The sequence below is a fragment of the Maylandia zebra genome, linkage group LG19 (genome assembly GCF_041146795.1).
Source record: "Maylandia zebra isolate NMK-2024a linkage group LG19, Mzebra_GT3a, whole genome shotgun sequence".
Taxonomy (NCBI): domain Eukaryota; kingdom Metazoa; phylum Chordata; class Actinopteri; order Cichliformes; family Cichlidae; genus Maylandia; species Maylandia zebra.
The window spans coordinates 12,076,560-12,094,470 of record NC_135185.1 but is presented as its reverse complement, the minus strand read 5'-3'; the positions used below and the strand labels follow the sequence as shown (position 1 = coordinate 12,094,470).

Sequence of the window (17,911 nt, the reverse complement as noted above, 5' to 3'; positions counted from 1 at the left end):
TCTGAGCAATGAAAACAAATATTTACAATTCCCTTCCCATCAGATTTGTTTTATAACAAATTCACGAAAGGAAAAAAACAACAAAAAAAAAAAAACAAAAAAAAAACATGGCAAATGGGAGAAAACAAAAACAGGTTTTGCTTTATCCACACTAAAGCACTTTTTGGAGCTACTACATTCACTACCTCGGAGATCGATCTACATACTGACTGATGACAGAAATCTGCACAGCTGTTCCTTCATTGCTACTCTCCTCTATTCTTCTTTTTTAGTCATAAATATCTTTAGAGTTGCTTTTCGCAGTGCTCAACCCAACATTAGTGTCCTTCAACCTGTGTGTTATGAAGCAGGAGACTGAGCGTGTGTGGTTTCTTCATTTGTCATCCACAGTGAGACCAGAATAATGTGCCCCCCCCCCCATTTTTGGTTCATAACATATAATCCAAACTATGGCTACAGTAAGCACAATGTGTTCGATATGAGAAGAAACTCTACTGATTAAAACAGCCGCTTTCAAAGGCAATAATAAGCTACATACAGGTGAATATTTCTTAGACCTCAGGCTGCATTTTTCCTGCTGTTACTTCTGCAAGCAGTACGGGAAATTTCCTACAGTTCTACCGAGCTACAAGACTTGTGCCCACTTAGGGCAGTGAGGAAATCAGAGCATGGTTGCCAGGTAGATTTACCTGCAGTTACAAATATTCTCATTTATTTTAAACAGCTCAACATTAAAATAAAGCATCTCAGTTGATATGTCGACCACTTAGGTTTGGATTAGCTTCTATTTTAACCTGTCAAATACTTGAGCCAAAAAACACTGAAGCGTCAACACTGTTTACATGAACAAAGATGAGGGGAAAGAAAAAAAAAGCTTCTTAGTCTTCAGAAATCCAAGAAATGGACGACAGTGAAATTTAAACAGACGACAGTGAAATACCAGCGTGTGGCCTTTCCCCCTGCATACGGAGGAAAGGTCAGCTTGAAGGTCACTTATCAGGGAGCGCGCTCGACTCCCAGCATCGACAAGCACTGACGTGCACGCCTGGCTGCTTCTCCGTCGCCTCACAACATTCATTGGCAAATGAAAAACAAAAAGCAATTAAAGGGGACAAACATGAGCGAGGGTGATTCAACTAAACAGACCTTCATAATGACCGGAAGAAAAAAAAGAAATGAATGACCAAGGGTTCATGCATGGAGTTCACTCTAGATGAGGAGAGAAGGAAAAGAAGTCCAAAGTTGTTGTTTTTTCCTTTATGGTGAATGAGCACGTCAGTCCCGGTGCCGAGGATGGGGAGGTGCAGGGGAGTATAGAGAGGTGGTGAGGGGATGGAAGGAGGCGGTCGCGACGGAGGAGCTCATTTGACCAGCCTCTTGGCTACGTCTGCGTAGGCGATCTCGATCTCGTTGTCGCTGGGGCAGGTGTTGGTGAACTCTTCGCGCGTGTAGGCGTTGTTCAGGTACTTCCAGATGCCCGTCATCTCTTTGGGGATTTCGAAGCCTCTGTACTTCTTAGTCACCACCTGAAAGAATGACGCGAGTTGTTCAATCACACTGTTGATGCACAAGTTCCAAAAACTCCACAAATATGACACGTTAAAGGTTAACTGTTAAGATTTACCAAGGGAGCCGGGGTAGCTGGGTAATTTTTGAAGCAGAGCAGTGAAAAGTAAAAAGTATAGAGTGGCAACGGCACAACTTCTGATGATGCGCCAATATTTGCTAAAGCATTTTAATATATAACCTGCGGGAAAATGCTCTTAGTATTTTCTTGAAAATTAATTTCTAAAATGATCACAAACTAAGAAAATTAACTGCCCTGTAGAGATAAATTAGGACCTTTAAGTTTATTTCCAGAAGCATGAACAGCAGCCTCATTGCTGGTGACTGAAAAGCTTCAGCTCTGAACAACGAGCCGTTTCTATCCGACCAGCCCGAGCATGCAGGCAGGTGTTCTCCTTTATTCAGATTATTAGCCTGAGAATTACACGAGAACCATTTTCATTTATTCCAGTAATTGAAGCCAGTCCCTCCCTTGCAGGTGCAGCATGAGGCGAGCGTTTCCTCAAGTACAGCTTGTATGCTCTCTTCTTAAAAAACAAACAAACATCTGATTTGGTGGTTAAATGACAACGCCTGCAGGTGTGTTTCATGACTCACCTTAACTATATGCAGTTTGGGCAGCAGGTTACAGTCAGCCAGGGTCATTTCGTCCCCATCCAAGAACTTGCGGTTAGAAACTTTGACGTCTTCTATGCTGTTGTGATCGATCTCATCGGGCAGCGGCGAGCGAAGATACTCGTCCAGCTTCTGCAGGGTCTTTAGCAGCCCGCGCTCTAGAGCTGCAAAGAAGGAGACTGTTACTGCAGAGCAACCACACGGTGGCAGCATTTCATCAAGAGACGCACACAGAGAGCACTTTATAAATATGAGAGCGCTTCAAATGCCGTCTGAAAAGGAATGCACAGGTGATAGTTTGTCCTCATATTCCACCCATCTACAGATACTAAACAATTCATTCCACAAATAGAAAGTATGTCATGAACACATACTAGGTGTAGTGGTTTGACAGTAGATCTAACCCGTAACTTATCACTGAACCATGACATTCACTCTCTAACTCTGTTGACATAGCCTTGGCTTTCACATCCAGCTCACTGTGGTTTGATATTTTCTCAGAGTGGAGATCAGCCAACTAAAACATGATATGATAAGTCTGTTTTTTTACATTCCAAAACATCATACTCCCACATTTCCCCCCAAAGAAGGACACAACGGGATTTCAAAGACAAAGGACTACTTTTTCTTCACATTATTCCAATAAAATATTAAATTTCTGATAATCGTTTAGAGACTGTGGGCTACATAAATCTGGAACGAGGGTGAGGTTATGAGCACCAGTTCGCTCTCTGGATCATGGCTGTGCACTTTTCTAGAAAGTTCCAGGTGAGACTGGGAGCGAAAGGACAGGAGGAGGCAGCAGAACAAAAGCGCCGTGTGTTCCCGAGTCAGACTTTAATCCACCAATCCAGGCAGGGCTACCAGTGTCACCTAGCAACCAGTAAAGCACACTACACACTGAAGTCCTGCACCTTCCCGCGTGCATGCGTGTAAAGACTTACCCTCGTTCCCATCTGGTTTGGAGTTCTTGATGTATGCAGAAAACTTGGCAAAGATGTCCATGCCAGCGGTGTTTGACTCTGGATGTCTTGCACCAAGCTTGATGTACCTGCAAAATAAACACATATGAAGCCACGTGTGCTGCAGTTATTTTACGTTTTCTCTGTGCAGACATCATTAGAAAATAAAAATGAGCAAAGAACAGCTCAATAAAAGCTCCATTTACTACTGACAGACACCAACACTATAAGTGGAAGGCTCATAAAATGTGTTGACAATAAAATAAATACTGCAAAACTTTATTTAATCGTCATTTACAATCAACAAAAGGCTCTGTAATTAACTGCTCACGGTGCAGTTAATCATAAGTGGGGGGTGTTTGGTGTCTAGGTGTGGCAAGCAGTCATCGCAGGAGTTTGAAACAGAAAGCACTCACTTGGGCGGGGAGAGAACATCCTCGAGAAACTCCTCGATCTTGTTGACGTCAGTTTTGACCTCGCTGTTGAAGGTGATGAAGGGCGGGTGCGTGCCGGGGGCCAGGTTCTGGAGGTCTGCGGGCTTCCTGGGACACGGAGTGGAGAAATGTCAGTGGGCAGATGAAGGCAGAACCAATCCAGGAGCTCGTTTCTAACATGTAAAATCTGCTTTTATCCCCACAAAAGGAACCAGAGATTTAACTTAATACTGTGTGTATAATATACTGTGTAATTACTTTAAGTTCAAATATTTAAAGGGCTGCGTTTCTGCTGCGTGTTTTTTCAGACCTCTACAACCCCCCCTCCTCCTCCAGCTGGAGCCGCTGTGCTGCGAGTCTGTTTGTGTCCTCTTTTTTCCTCTGTGGCCTTCAAACCAGCACATTTGGTGCCAGATGTCTCTGGCAGGCAGATGAGGCTGACACACAAACAGCAATGAGCATGTGCTGAATGAGTCTTCAGTATAAAAACAACCAAACAGCAGTGACTCTGATGGGTTTGTGGGGACAGTCTAAACAGTGACTGATATTAATAATACCATCAACATCATTCATCCAACAGTGCAGGTTTTTTGAGTCCATGCCCATAATGATGGCGAGCTTTGGGACAAACCATTTAAGGGCAGAAAAAAGGGGAAATTACTTCAACTCTTTGGCATGTCAGGGGGAAGTGACATGCCCACCGATTATCACCAAGGAGCGAGGAAGAAACTGCCTCGAATCACAGAAAAACAGGAGAGCCTTGAAAGACGACAAGAAGAAATAAAACACCATATTTGACTTGGTTGCCATTCTACTGTTGACCCAAAATTACACCAGAATCTGTAGTACAACTAGTCCCACTTTCAGTTAAAATAAATAAAACAATCAGGTTCTTTGCAGGTTTTAAAATGAGAAAACCCCCCCCCAAAAAAACCCACACATGGCACGTCATGGTGTGTTGTTACCTATTCAACAAAAACCAGACGAACCGCAGCAAGTGTGTGAGACCAAGTACACCCCACCATTCAGTAACTTACAGAATCAGTCTTCTGCTTTGTTCAGATGCAGCTTCGCAAACCCAAACCGAGAGAGGAGGCTTTCTCCCAACTAGGGCTGGGCATATCATACGGTTCACGGTAATATCGGTATAATGTAAGGCAACGATAAGAAAATGAAATATCGCGATAGAATATGGGTAAAACACGCACGCCTTCGTTTTCATACGCACACGGTGGAAAAAGCATGGCGGCGACGGAGAATGAGAAGAGCGAAAGCGGATCGTTAAATGAAATAGAAGAACCAGAATTGGTTTGTAAAAATGCTGCAACTTCAGTGGTGTGGAACTGGTTTAGCTTTCGTCCGTAAGATACACAACAAAGCCCTATATTTGGTAGAGCGTGCTAGCGGGCCGACGTTATTACCGAACCGTTTTTATGTACACGGCGCTCAAAAATGTTTTAGTACGACTTTGCTAAGCTACGAAGCCGCACCGCTTGATGGATTGTCGGAGCATTACGGCTACCGTAGGCAGGAGCCTGGCGGAGTGATACGTACTGTGCTTCAACATAATATTACCGTATTGTGTGTGTATAACCTCTTTTTAAGTGTTGTGGATATTAAACATGGTTATTCTAGGATATGTCGGCCAGTTTCCAGGGAAATGCCTTTTGGTTAAACTGTCAGCGAGGAATTTGCACTGTTACATTTGTATATAACTGTAATGCACATGAAAAACAGCTGCTTGTTTAAGTGAAAATACATTGTTAGTGCAAAAAACCCACCAAAGTTGTAAAGTATTTTGTTTTGCTTCAGCTAAATCGTTATTGCAAATTTTCAAATATATATCGTGATAAATATTTTTGGCCAAATTGCCCTGCCCTACTCCCAACAACCCTTCCAAAGAGGCCACACTTTGCAGTTTTTCCTAACTTTGAACACATGCAGACTGACACCAAGTCAGGAAGTCCAAGCTGCAGCTCGTGGGATTTTTTTTTTGCAGTTTCCCTGCAGTTCTTGCACTTTTCCACTCAGCACTGCACGGTCTGACGGGGTCAGTATGCTGGGACACCCACTGCTGTGAGGATTCACAGCTGTGTTGAATGTTTGCGACTTGTGAATAATCTCTCTCACTGCAGAATGATGGGCACATTCTTTCACAGACTGATGAGCAGCAGCAGTTGCTTCTCTGAAATTACTGATGTTGTTCCTTCTTGACAGCAAACTGACAGAATTCAGCTTTTATAGCAGTGCTCACACTTCCTGATGATCAGTTACTCAAATGCATTTGATTAACTGGCTGCTACCTACCCAACAGAAACAAAAAGAAACAATAAAATTTTGTTTTTTGCTTCTGCAGCAAATATGGCCTTTCGCCAGCTACAGCAAAAGCAGTGGAGGTTATTCGCTGCCTCACACAGAGACTTTCTACCCGGGAGGAAAATATATGCAAAATACCCAAACCCATGCACTCATCCTGAACGTCAAGGCATGTGTGAAAATTAAGCCACTAGTCAAATGGCTCTCACTTTCCTCCTGTGAGCGGTCTAAAAAAAAACAAACAAAAAAAACAAAACAAAGGAAACACTTTTATCAAATGCATCTCTGCTGTTGCTGCAAAGAATAAACGACACTGTGGAAACCAGGGTCGGTAATCTTAAAAATCTAAAGACACAAAGAGAGACTGCAGAAACCAGGCGTCCATCTGACTGGTGGATACAGCTCAAAATAATCAGGCCTAACAAGTGGATAAACATTTAGGGAGTATTTAGATGAATCATACAGACGGAAACGTAGTCTGTTTGGAGCTCCTAGTACTGGAATCCACATGTGAAAGTGTGTTGGCTTGCAGCTGGCAAGGAAAAACAAAATTGCAGAGGATCACTGATCCCAGTGGTTTTTTAAAAAAAAGACAGTTGCCCAACAAATTCTAGGCAGGAAGTGAGCAGAGTCAAGAATCTTAAAATAACCTCTCCAGAGTCTGAATGTTTAGTTTCCCCCAATTTTCCCTGGCCTGGGAAGGGGTCATGGGAAAACCAAATAAGCAGTGGGGAAGCAGCGAGTGTGTCAGAGGTGGGGCTGGATCAAAGCAGTACACTGGGAAACGCCCAGGAACGCTCCAGTAGGCTAACAAAGAAGGAAAAGTGATGGAACAGATGATTATAGAGGAAAGAGAACAGCGCTCACCTCTTTAGATCCACAGTAGTGACGTTGAAGACGACTCCTTTCAGCCACAGAATCATGAAGAGTCTCTGGGAGAAGGGGCAGTTCCCAATGCTCTCGCCATCACTTCCTGCCTTCAACAAACACACAGACAGAGGAGCAGGATTAACCACCAGAAACATATTCCAGGTACCAGTCCTGAGAACTGAGTACACAAAAGATGGGTGGAAGCATCTCACATTTAATTACCACTGGCATACAACCCAATCTAGCAGACAAAGATCTAAAAGCACCTATGACTGGTTCCCATGGCCGACAGCACTTTGCTTACTGTTTAGTCCAAAACACAAACAGGTCCTGATAACCTTTTCAGCTGTACTGCACAACCTGGGCGCTTTGCTGCGCTCACCCACAGGGGCCCGTTTCACACAATGACTCTTTCAGACTCGAGCAGGAGGCAAAGACTGACGAACAAACTCACATGCCTTTGAAGGCGTCTGCACACTTCCCCCTTCCATTTGGAGAACCACAGCCTAAGAGCAACAGGAAACTTGTAGAGTGATTAAGGCTCAGATAGCCTTGTGCTTCCTTCTTAGCCAGACTGCACAAAAACAAGGCCGAGTTGTGGGGGGAACGAGATCAATGGAAGTGGTGTGCGCTCCAAATGAATGACGCACACTCATCGTTTAGCGATGGGAAGGAGCGCGGTAAAGACGCTATTTGGATATTAAATTTAATCTGTTTCAAACAAACAAATCAATAGCAGCTCAGCTTAAGTACTGTAAAACTAGGGAATGATGCAGCAAATTAATCTGCGCACAAACACACACAGCAGGCTGTTTTATTAGTTTTACACCACATGGGCACAAATATCATCTGGACTCCACATCAGAAGGCAGAGTAAGCGTTTCATCTGATTAAGAGTTTTACACGGTGTCATAAAGAAATCCTGCTTCCTTTCTTTTCTTAATTGTCATTTTTAAAAACATGCATTGAGAAAAATGGCATTTTCTTTGTTCTTCCTCTTCAATATTCACAAAAGCAGACACACAACAACCTCCATCATCCAGCTCGTGCGCTCTGTGGTGACCAACCCTGCCAAGCTATTCTATTAACAAGGACATACATGGAGGTCATTGAAACCCTGGCACTCTGGAATTCACTCATTCATTCAGTGGATGACTGTAGCAGAGCCTCTGAATAAGCTGAATGTCATTTATTTTTTGTTGTCTGCCTCGTGTGACGTCACTCGCTGCTCATTCCCTTCAGCTTTGCTTCTTTCGTCCTTTTCAGCCTTTTTCCACCTGCACAGAGGCGTCTGCTATACCAAGTAATGCAAAAGATATACAAATCACACATAAATACCACCGATTTGCAAAAGGGTGCTGAATGAACATAAGATTCAAATGATTTTTAACTTTACAAATATATATTTGTTAATGTCAGATCTGCAGGTCCTCAATAGGGCACTTTGTTGTGCAGGGTTCAGTCAGTGCAGCAGCTCGTTGCTGCTGCGGACAGGCTGGCTGCTGTTGTCCTCTGTGTGACGCCCAGTGAGACGGCTCTGTTTGATCTGCCTGCTGGCTCCCATTGTACTGCCACTGTCCTCTCCCTCTCTGAATTCAATTTCTGAAAAGCTTGGATTAGATCACTGCCATTGTTTAGCAAATGAAAGTCCCCTTTTCACATTACACGATTCAATTCCAAAATAAGGCTTTAGCCCTGAGGTGCTGGACTAGCATTAGCTGAACCTAAGGGGATCAGAAAGACATCAATGGGATGATTACTCCATTTTCCCCGCAGCGCTACACCTACAGAGAAGCATTCAGGTCTGCATCAAGGGTGGTAACGCAGCACAGCAACTGTTCCCATGGCAATGGCCAGAACGTATGACATGGAAAGCAATGCATGCATTGTGAAAAGGATTACAATGCACAGGTGAGCGGTCTGCAGCCGGCTCTCTTTTGGTGGTGATAAAATGCAAATACACTGTTGAATGTCATTTGTAAAGATGTTACCACTCAGTGAACCGCTTTCAAGGAGAGTTCATCAGAGTTCTGCAGGTCGAGTGGTGAGACAGGAGGCCACAGCAGCTGAGAAAGACATTTCATTTTTTCCTTCCTGTCTCAGTGCGATTTCAGGTTCTGGGCATTCAGACTCCTACTCTCTGGACTCTGCAGCAGAGCAGGCTGCAGACACAGAGAGAGAGATTACAGGAAACCAGAAGGAAACTGGGGATCATGTGGTGCTAACCAACAGGAGGGAGAACAAGTGGTAACGGATGCTTAAAGCGTGACGAAGAGGAAAGATAGTAAGCTTCAGTGTGCTTTTTGGCCCTCTTGTTTCTTCCTCCTCCTTCTCTTCCCTCTTTATCCCTTACCCCTTATCCTGGGCCCCTCTGTGGAGTCAGAGGGGGGGTTGGGCATTCGGAGAGGAGGGAGAAACTATTCCAGAAATGTCCTGTTCCTCCCGCCGAAGATGGCGCTTTGTTTAGTTTAAGCAGTGATGCTGGCAGAGCTGCATTTCCGACGTGCTCCTCGGGAGCAGCTGCTAGGCACTAAATGAACTGTAAGAACGGCTTTTGATTGACATTTTAAGCACTTCTGCTTTTAAAATAGCCGAAATAAATCCAGAAGGATCAGAAAACCTTAGATTTCATGTTTTTCTTCTAATATGGAGCCTATGGGCCCAACTGACACTTTCCAGAAAGCCTATATTAAGGTGTGACATTCAGGAAAGGGCTTCAACACAAAGCACTTTCTGTTTGTAGATCGTCAGGTACGTCATCAGCTAGCAGGCAAAAAAAAGGCAATAAAACTCTGGAGTTAGGGGAGAAAATCTTTAGAAGGCAAAGCCCACGAGTTTGGAAAGAAGCACATTTTACTAGTAGTACACAGATTCACACAAATCGGCTGCAATAACGTTTGGCCCACAGCAGCAACAGCTGACTGCTGCCAACAGGCTCTCCAGCTTTATTTTAGGCTCAGTGGATGGTAAGTCAGCAGATGCTTGTTTATTTAATCCCAGCGCACACAGCTGCTTGATGAAGGGTGTGAGTCATGTTTAATCTTGGATGTTATCTAGGAGTTCAGGACAGCGTGACGCATCGATGAGTACATTGAGGGTGGGTCTGGGTGGGCAAACACACGCAGCCTTCTCCAGCCAGTGAGATCATACCTCTTATCACTTTCCCTTTCTTCGTGGAGCCAGTGATGTAACAACTAAGCCAAAACACAAGTCAAAGTAACAGAAGACGACAACACACAAAGTGGTCCTTTCTACCAGCCACTCCCACAAACTCAAGTTTTCCTTGCTAGCAAAAGAATTCCAAGACACAGCAAGTTGACCAAACCGATATTTAGAACAAAACACACAGAGGAATGCAGGCAGCGGTACCCAGGACAACCGGCACAAACTGGCTCCAAGTGTGTGACATGGAGGGAGGGCACACTAGTTTCCGTTAAATCAAAGAGAGCAAGTCATCTTTTATAGCCTGGAAAGCCCAGGTGAGCTGCATCAGCTGATGACCTTCTCATGTCAGCCAATTACCAGCAGGAGTAGGCCAGGACTTCCTTGGGGACACTGGAAGGGCCATGACAAGCAGCCAACTCGTCTTGAACGCGCTGAGGTCACACCGCTCATCGCTTCCTCATCGACGGTTTTTCCTATTGGATGGTTCAACATTACTTCCCTTGCCAGGCGTCAGCGGGGATATTAGCAAAGTGTCATGTTTCTTTGTGTATTATTGTACAACGCCAGCTCACGGTTGGCTCTCAGATGCTACACAGCCACCCCTCACTAGCCTGGGCTGCACCCCAGGAGATCGAATCAAGTAAGGTGGAAATTACTTTTCAACATCCTTCATTTCCAACATCAAAGCACTGCAGAACCACGCTGGGTTGTGAGGCTTTCATCCACCTTAAAGTGGGGATAACACTCAGTTGAGACCTCTTTGAAATCTACATGAAGTGCATAGCTGGTGCTGTGCAGTGTAATATCCTCCTCTTGTAAATATGGTTTTTAATCCCAACAATCTCCATACCCTCATGATCACAAATAAATAAATAAAATTAAAAGTTAGAAGGCATTTAAAGATCTCCACGAAGCCTCTCACTCTAGCAGACCTGCACACCTGAAACTATAACATGAAGTCGAGTCTGTGTGCAGTTTTATCCACAAAAATCCACTCAAACGTTTAAAATGCATTTTCTTTACTTAAGAATCTGATTAATGGTTTCAAATCATCTAAAGTCACACGCAGTATCCGTAGAGACAACGTTCAACTTCATCCATCCATCGCCTGTTGTGTGTCATATTTAAATCACTAAACCAGTCAGGAACCTGGTAATGTCGCCCAACAGATCTCAGCAGTGATGACAAGGATTCCTGAACGTTTCATTGCCATCTGAGCTCTTAAAGATGGCTGTACTTTTAACTGGGACGCAAGGTATCCTTTTATCCACTGCAGTCCAATAACATTTTACAACCTGGCACATAAAAGAGTTGCTCAATGTGCAACAACACCTTTCTCTCACTCACAGAAAGGCTCTCATCATTATCTAAGACAGACATTCCTTTTCTAGAGCAGCGGTGTGATATCACAGCTTCTACAGTGAGCAGCTGAGGACAATGATCCTGTTCATGCTGGGCCCAGTCCTCCCAATCTCTGCTCACCGCCTAATTTTAGTAACGTGGCGGCCCTCGCCTTCCCCTCCCCGCACTTCACATTCTAAATAGGTTGGGCTGCTCAGCGAGTTCAAGCCACACTTGACCGAATAAGGAACTGACGAAGTAGCGAGCTCTGGAGCTCGGCTGCTTCGACACACTGCAGGAATGTCCGTTTGAGGGTGGGCAGCCCTGCTAGCGTCATGGCAGCGCCTCTCCCTGTTTGCTGGACACACACTCACACACATATAGGCCAAGGTAGGATTAAAAGAAGCTGGACCCAAAAACTGCCCGCTGTTTGTCAGCTTACGCTGGCATTGAATGATTAAGCTAAACAGAGTCAGGCTGGAATTCATGAGACACACTGTCAGACATGGCAGGGTGAGGGTCAGCTAAAGAACCACAGCCAATTTTAGTATTTAACAATGTAAAATAACTGAAAATACAGAAGTTCTGCTGTAGCATTTTCTCCAGAAACTTTCCTAGTTGTACATGAACTGACTCTGTATATGTCACCGCCTTATTCATAAGCTGACTTCTATGAATAAGACGCCAAAAGGAATAAAAACAATAATATGTTCTTATTTTATTTGGAAAGGATCTAATTTTTATCAAGTTTTATTTAAGAATAAAATAAAAATCTGTTTTAAAAACTTTTACACACAAACTATCCAGTGTTTGGACTTCTGAGACATTTTATAGACCAAGCTGATCATAAAGAAGATATAAAAACATAAAGTAGATTATGGATAACAAAAAAAAAAAAAACAACAACAAAAAAAACAAAAACAAAACAGCATTTTTATGTTAATACCAAGCAGCCTGTCAAGTCTGCCCAAATAAATCAATCTGAATTCAGCAGCCGTTTGATGAAAATCAGAAAAAGTAAGAAATGAAGAAGAGCAATAGTTCAACATGTGAAGTAAGTTTTAGGTACTTAAAAGGGTTCCTGGCAGACTGACCAAATCAGCCGGTCAGATTTGACCTCCTGGTTGAATCACTCCAACCTGAGACACTGTGGGTGCCCGAGCGCGCAGGGGAGTCGGATTCGGCTGGGACATGGAAACATCGCAACATCCTCTCTGTGGCTGTGACTCAGGCTGACATCACTCAGGGGAAAACTTAAGACTTCCACTGAGACACAGGCCTACTGTTCACAGTCAGATTCAGTGGAAAGTTGTGGAAAGCTGACGTCTAAATGAGGCTTACTCTTGCTGTGGCAATGATGTAAGTTTACTGAATAACCAGAGGAGATAAGCAGCAGCCAGGTCAGGTTTCTCCAGGCCCAGGGTGAGTGGAAGTGATGAGTAATGCAGATCCAAAATGAAGGCAGAGCAGACAGTAAATGTGGGAGACGAGCATGAACCGACTGACTCCTCGCTCTGCTGTTTTTTTTCCAAGTATCTAATACAAACAATAAGCTGCATACTCAGGTTGGCCCCGACCCCACCTCTGCAAAAATTTCACTGACCATAAAGGGAGACGCGCTCTTACTCGCAAACACAAAAGCCAAATGTTTGCGTTGTTCCTGCCCGTTTCTCCTCACACTTTCCTTTGAAATGACACAAAACTGGTTCCTGAAAAAGCCTTTAACAGTAAACTTGAAGTCTGCCTGCACAGTGATGTAATTAAAGCAACCCCGAACCCTGTAGTGATTTCTTCAGGACAAAAGCCCCGTCTAGACAGCTATGACCCTTTGGCATCAACACATCCTTAGTGTGCCATTACCACACATGCCAGATACATATATGGCAGCAGAAGCCCAGACCGTGGCTACACAAACACCAGCCACATCATCAGGATAGACTCTGACCCACCGGCGAGCTGCATTTCAGTGCCTGTCTGGTGCATGATCAACAGTTTTTGTTTTACACCATCATAAAAATCTAACATGCAAAACACTCATGGACAAGCCTGACTTTGCATTTCCACATATACAAATGTTTGCCGCAAGCAAAGCATCAAGTCAGCAATAAGCATGCACCTTCATCAATGATTGGGATTACAGTCAGTACTGATGTAGTGCATGTAGTTTAACCTCTGAAAATAAAGGTAATAGAGGAGCTACAGCCAGAGGCTGCGGCAGGTACAGCCTTAACAATAATAGTATAACACATGACTCAGTGATTGGATCCATTCCGTGCTGCTCTGGACTGACCTCATTTCCGGTCATTGAAAAATGCTTTATTAACCATCGGCTTCCTGACTGAACAGCACAGAAATGAGACCAGCTCTTCCGCCCCTCAATGAGATGACTCAAGCTTTTAAATTTGAACATCATTTACATAAGAGCCATTTATTTAGGTACAACTAGGGCCGTGTTGCTTAAGTACATGTTATAGTCCACTGGCAAGAACATAAATTAACTTCTGAGTGGTTCCAAAGCCCCAGTTCAGATTGGTGTAATAACACACTGCCAGATCGATTAGGCCAGTGGCCAGAGAGTCAGTCAACCAGACAGTTACAAAGAAGAAGTTGTGACAGGCCAGGTGCTGCAAAAGCAAGTCCATGGTGCAGAAACGAGGACACACAGCACAAGCTCAGCAAGCTCCACACCACTAACAAGCCATTAATCTCTGTCCTCTAACTCAAGATGCTGACTGCAGCGTTACTCACAAAAAATAAAGCGCTCTATTGATTTTCCTATAAAGAAACAGCACTTAGCTCCCTAGAATACCACCCGAGGGACAAAGGAACGGTTTATTTTATGCTGAAAAGAAACAAACAATAAATGGAACCTCGCTGCTAAGGGTAGCGATACTAAACCTTTCAAACTACCGACATTTTAACGGTTACAGCTTTTGGGTGAGCAGTGCATTGTTACGAGCCGCAGTATATAAGCCATGCATCTGACCGTCACATGCTCCAACTGATTGCACAACATGATGAGCCGATCTTGGCCAGGCCTGCAAACAGCTCAGAGTGTAACGCGTTAAGATGAAGTTAAACCCGAGCTGTCATTGTTCTCTTTTACAGACCGAGCTAACAACGTTTTAGCCTCCTTGACCGCACAGAAGCGCTGCATAGCTGTGAACTCCTCTCTGGGCTTTGTAGGCCTTCATCTCCACTGTAAACAGTCTGCCACCCAGACCTAAAAGCACTTCTTGAACATGTTTTCAACCTCTGCTGGCCTGAGAGCTGGAAGCAGCATAAGGCTTTGCGACCGGTCGTGTGACCCTGGCACAGTCTCAGCCAGCAGACGCACAAATGCGAGTGGAGATAAAGGCTGTTTGTTTCCTTTGGCTCATCTATATTCCACTCACTGTCATCCACCCATGATCATATGCTGGTGCAGAATGACTCATTTGCATGCATGTCCCGAATTAATTCAGAGAATCTTCGTAAGGAAAATTGAATAAAACATACAGAATCATTTGAGTGCAATTTATGAACACAAAAACAACAATGAAGAATGTAAAGAACCAGCATGGCTGTGCTCCCATCTTATGCACAGCTTTGCATTTACATGTTGTTGCTGCATCCTGTCACCAGGTGGCAGTACCAAAAACATGTGGAATAACCATAAACAGAATAAGGTTAGAGGAGAGTCGCCTTCTACCGTGATAGCCCCCAAAACCAGCAGAAGGGTTGGAGCTGAATGCCATCAGGGCGGGAAAGCTGATCGTCAGAGAAGGAGATGAAGTTGGCGAGGAAATAATGTGAGAACCGTTGAAGAGCAGAATGATTGTGTTAAATGTGAGGATTTAGAGGTTGCAAGTGTGAATCTTTCAGGTTACATTTGTAGCCCGAGCCCGACTGACCAATCACATTTAAGCAGAGGTTAGTTTTATTCACAGAAAAGCCCAACAGTTGGCGTGACCATGGAAAGGGGACCGACAGGAGACAGCACCATTACCACAAAACACTGATCTGCAATGCTCTGCGCTTAGGTCAAAGCAGTCTAATGTGCTCCCAAGTCTGGATGATGTCGTGATTAAGAGGAACAATTTCAAATAAATACAAATACAAAAGATAGATACAAGCTTTATTCTCCCATTTAATTACGACATCTCATTTAGTATTCTAATGTGTTGGGTGGATGCTAGGAAGTCACCCTCCACAGCCCAACAGCTACTTGTGATCAAAAACAATATCTAACCTGCTGCGCTGTGATGAGGTCAAGGGTCGATCCTCCCACTTACAAAGTCATCACATTGTGCTGATGTGACAGAGCAATAAACGGAGACAACACGAGCTTCACCTCCCCACCCTTGATGAGCCCACTCCAAGTGTTCCCATAGCAGTTTGACAACTGTTGCTATAAACACTGGTGGTAAAAAGCTGCAAGATAATCGAACAGTCTCTGAACTGGGTGAGCCAGCTACTTTTAATGAGTAAACAGTGTTGACGCCTCTCAATCTATAGACATGGACACTGTGGCAACTGATATTACGGAAGCATAATTAGTCAGCTTTGATATGTGGCAGAGGCCTAACAGATCTGACAGCTGTGTGTGGAGAGCACACACACACACACTTTGTTATCAGCTGTTCCCAGAGGCCCAGCTAACAGCAATGTGCCTATGGCAACCTGCATGCCAGCCATTGTCTCCCATGGCTGTGTTTAATGCAACACAGTGAAAACGGCTGCATGAATAATAGATGTGTACAAGTCAAACTCTGGTACATGCAACACGGAGCCATGTGAGAGGGAGTGAAGGGAAACGCTAGCACACTTCCACGCAGACGTGTCCAGAAGATACACAATGAAGAAACTTCTGGCTGCGCGGGCTAGAAAGGGAGGGGTTGGGAGGGAAGAGCCGGCCACAAGTGCAAACCTTCCAGGCCTCGGGATGATGTAACCTCTCCTGTAGGCAGTGAAATGCAGTAGTAGAAGCAGCACTGGACGGTTTGTTCCTGTAGTTTTACGCTGAGGAGACCTCCTCTTTAAACTCAGAGTCTACAAAAGCACCACAAACAGGACGGAGGCGGGGTTTGTACTGCATCCAACTGATATGATGTAATGGAGGTGGTTCTCCTAGATAGGGATCCCTTTATAAATTGGGCTTATCGAGGGTAATTGCTCTCATATGTAGCATGTATCAGTGTTTTCAAAGCCGCAATCATCCACTGTTATGAGCCTGCCGTTTTGGTCAGTGACACCCTAACGTACCAACACCCATAAACTCCACCACCTAATTCGCTACCCCACAGCCTCCTCCCACTGCCCCAGCCCCCTTCAGTCCCAGTGTGCTTCTCCCTTTATTCTTCCTGGTGCCATTTTCCCGCTCTGGGAAGCATCAGGCTCAAAGAAAGAAAGAAAGAAAAAAACAAAAACAAAAAAAAACAGGCATCCACCGCCACCACCTCCACCAGGGTCTCCACTGAGCAGGAGATCATCCATTAAGCTACCCAACTGCCCGCTTTAAACAATTTTAATGAAAATGCACCAACAGCATTGTCTGCCACACACTTTCTTTTGTGTGTGAAACAAAGCTGGAAAACTGGTGAAGCAGTTTGTCCTTCAGGCTCTTTGTTGCTTTGGTGAACCAAACATCAAACACCCTGCACTCTTATTTAAAGCTGAACCAGGGTCAGTTCTCATACCATCTACCACTTAGTGCCCCAAACACGAAAATGCAGCTGCAGCATGTATCCCACTGTCGGGTGGACTCTTGTGAAGCACAGCTGCCGGGCTTTTGTTGCAGAATTAGCGCCCAGTTTTCAGCACGGCAGGTTGATCTGCACCCACGCTGAGGGGTGGAGAGGTGGGAGATGGCCGTATCCGCCCTGCTGGTGACACTGCGGGCTCCACATGGCCACAATGGCAAAGAGGTTTATGGATGTAAATGAACATGTAGCTCCGAGCCTCTCAAACACACGCCTCCATACAGCCGTCCTGCGTGGAGACACTATATGTGCAAATCTCTAACATTACTCGCTTTCGAGGCAGAAATAAAGCGCGTGAGAGCACAATGCGCAGATGTGGGTTAAGCCAAGTGAGAGAGAGAAAAACTTATCCTGCGGTCTTACCTTCACAAACAGCTCGATAACGGGCTCATTATCCGCCTTCACTCCGTTCTGCGGGACCGACAGCGACATGGTAGCTGCTGCTCTGAAGTTTCTCCTCACAAAGATGAGTTTTCCCCGCTACCACGCCCGACTTAGCTCTTATCCGCCTCCCCCCTTTTTTGCGCACTCAATCCCGAAGACGCCTTTTTCTTCCCTCCAGGTTCTGCAGAGCAAAGCGGACCAGAGCAGCGGCGCCTTCCAGACAACAGAAATGTTTCCAGGCTACACACGTACGGCTGACCCGTCACAGGATCTATCTGCTGGGTGGGTGGTGATGGTGACGAGGACGGCGTGAAGAAGCTACGGGAATATTTAAAGCGTGACGTCATCAGCGGGGAGGGTTGGAGGTGGAGGGAGTCCGGTCGCTAAGGATCCCAGTAAAACGCAGGGGCGTTTCCAGGACTTTCATAGGGGTGGCACAGGCACCATAAAAAAGTAGTATCATTGTTTGTTTGTTTTTAACATTCAGTAAGTCAGTTGAAATAATAGTTATATCTAT

At 44.7% G+C, this 17,911-nt stretch overlaps 1 protein-coding gene across 1 annotated transcript; it reads right to left on the bottom strand.

Moving 5' to 3' along the window:
- Positions 1 to 684: 684 nt before the first annotated feature.
- clic4 (chloride intracellular channel 4) lies at positions 685 to 17,715 on the bottom strand. The gene is made up of 6 exons (XM_004566568.6): positions 17,374 to 17,715; positions 6,761 to 6,870; positions 3,560 to 3,685; positions 3,126 to 3,232; positions 2,164 to 2,345; positions 685 to 1,526 (listed from the first exon to the last, which is right to left on the bottom strand). The coding sequence occupies exons 1-6, from the start codon at positions 17,440 to 17,442 to the stop codon at positions 1,362 to 1,364; spliced, it is 759 nt and encodes a 252-aa protein (XP_004566625.1). The 5' UTR covers positions 17,443 to 17,715; the 3' UTR covers positions 685 to 1,361.
- Between the last annotated feature and the right edge of the window lie 196 nt (positions 17,716 to 17,911).

Bases quoted from the DNA above. Each gene is read 5' to 3' on its own strand.
- clic4 (XM_004566568.6), bottom strand. From the start codon at position 17,442: ATGTCGCTGTCGGTCCCGCAGAACGGAGTGAAGGCGGATAATGAGCCC. The intron at 6,871-17,373 runs GTAAGACCGCAG...TGTTTGTTGAAG, and splicing joins TTATCGAGCTGTTTGTGAAG to GCAGGAAGTGATGGCGAGAG. The intron at 3,233-3,559 runs GTGAGTGCTTTC...TTTATTTTGCAG, and splicing joins GATGTTCTCTCCCCGCCCAA to GTACATCAAGCTTGGTGCAA.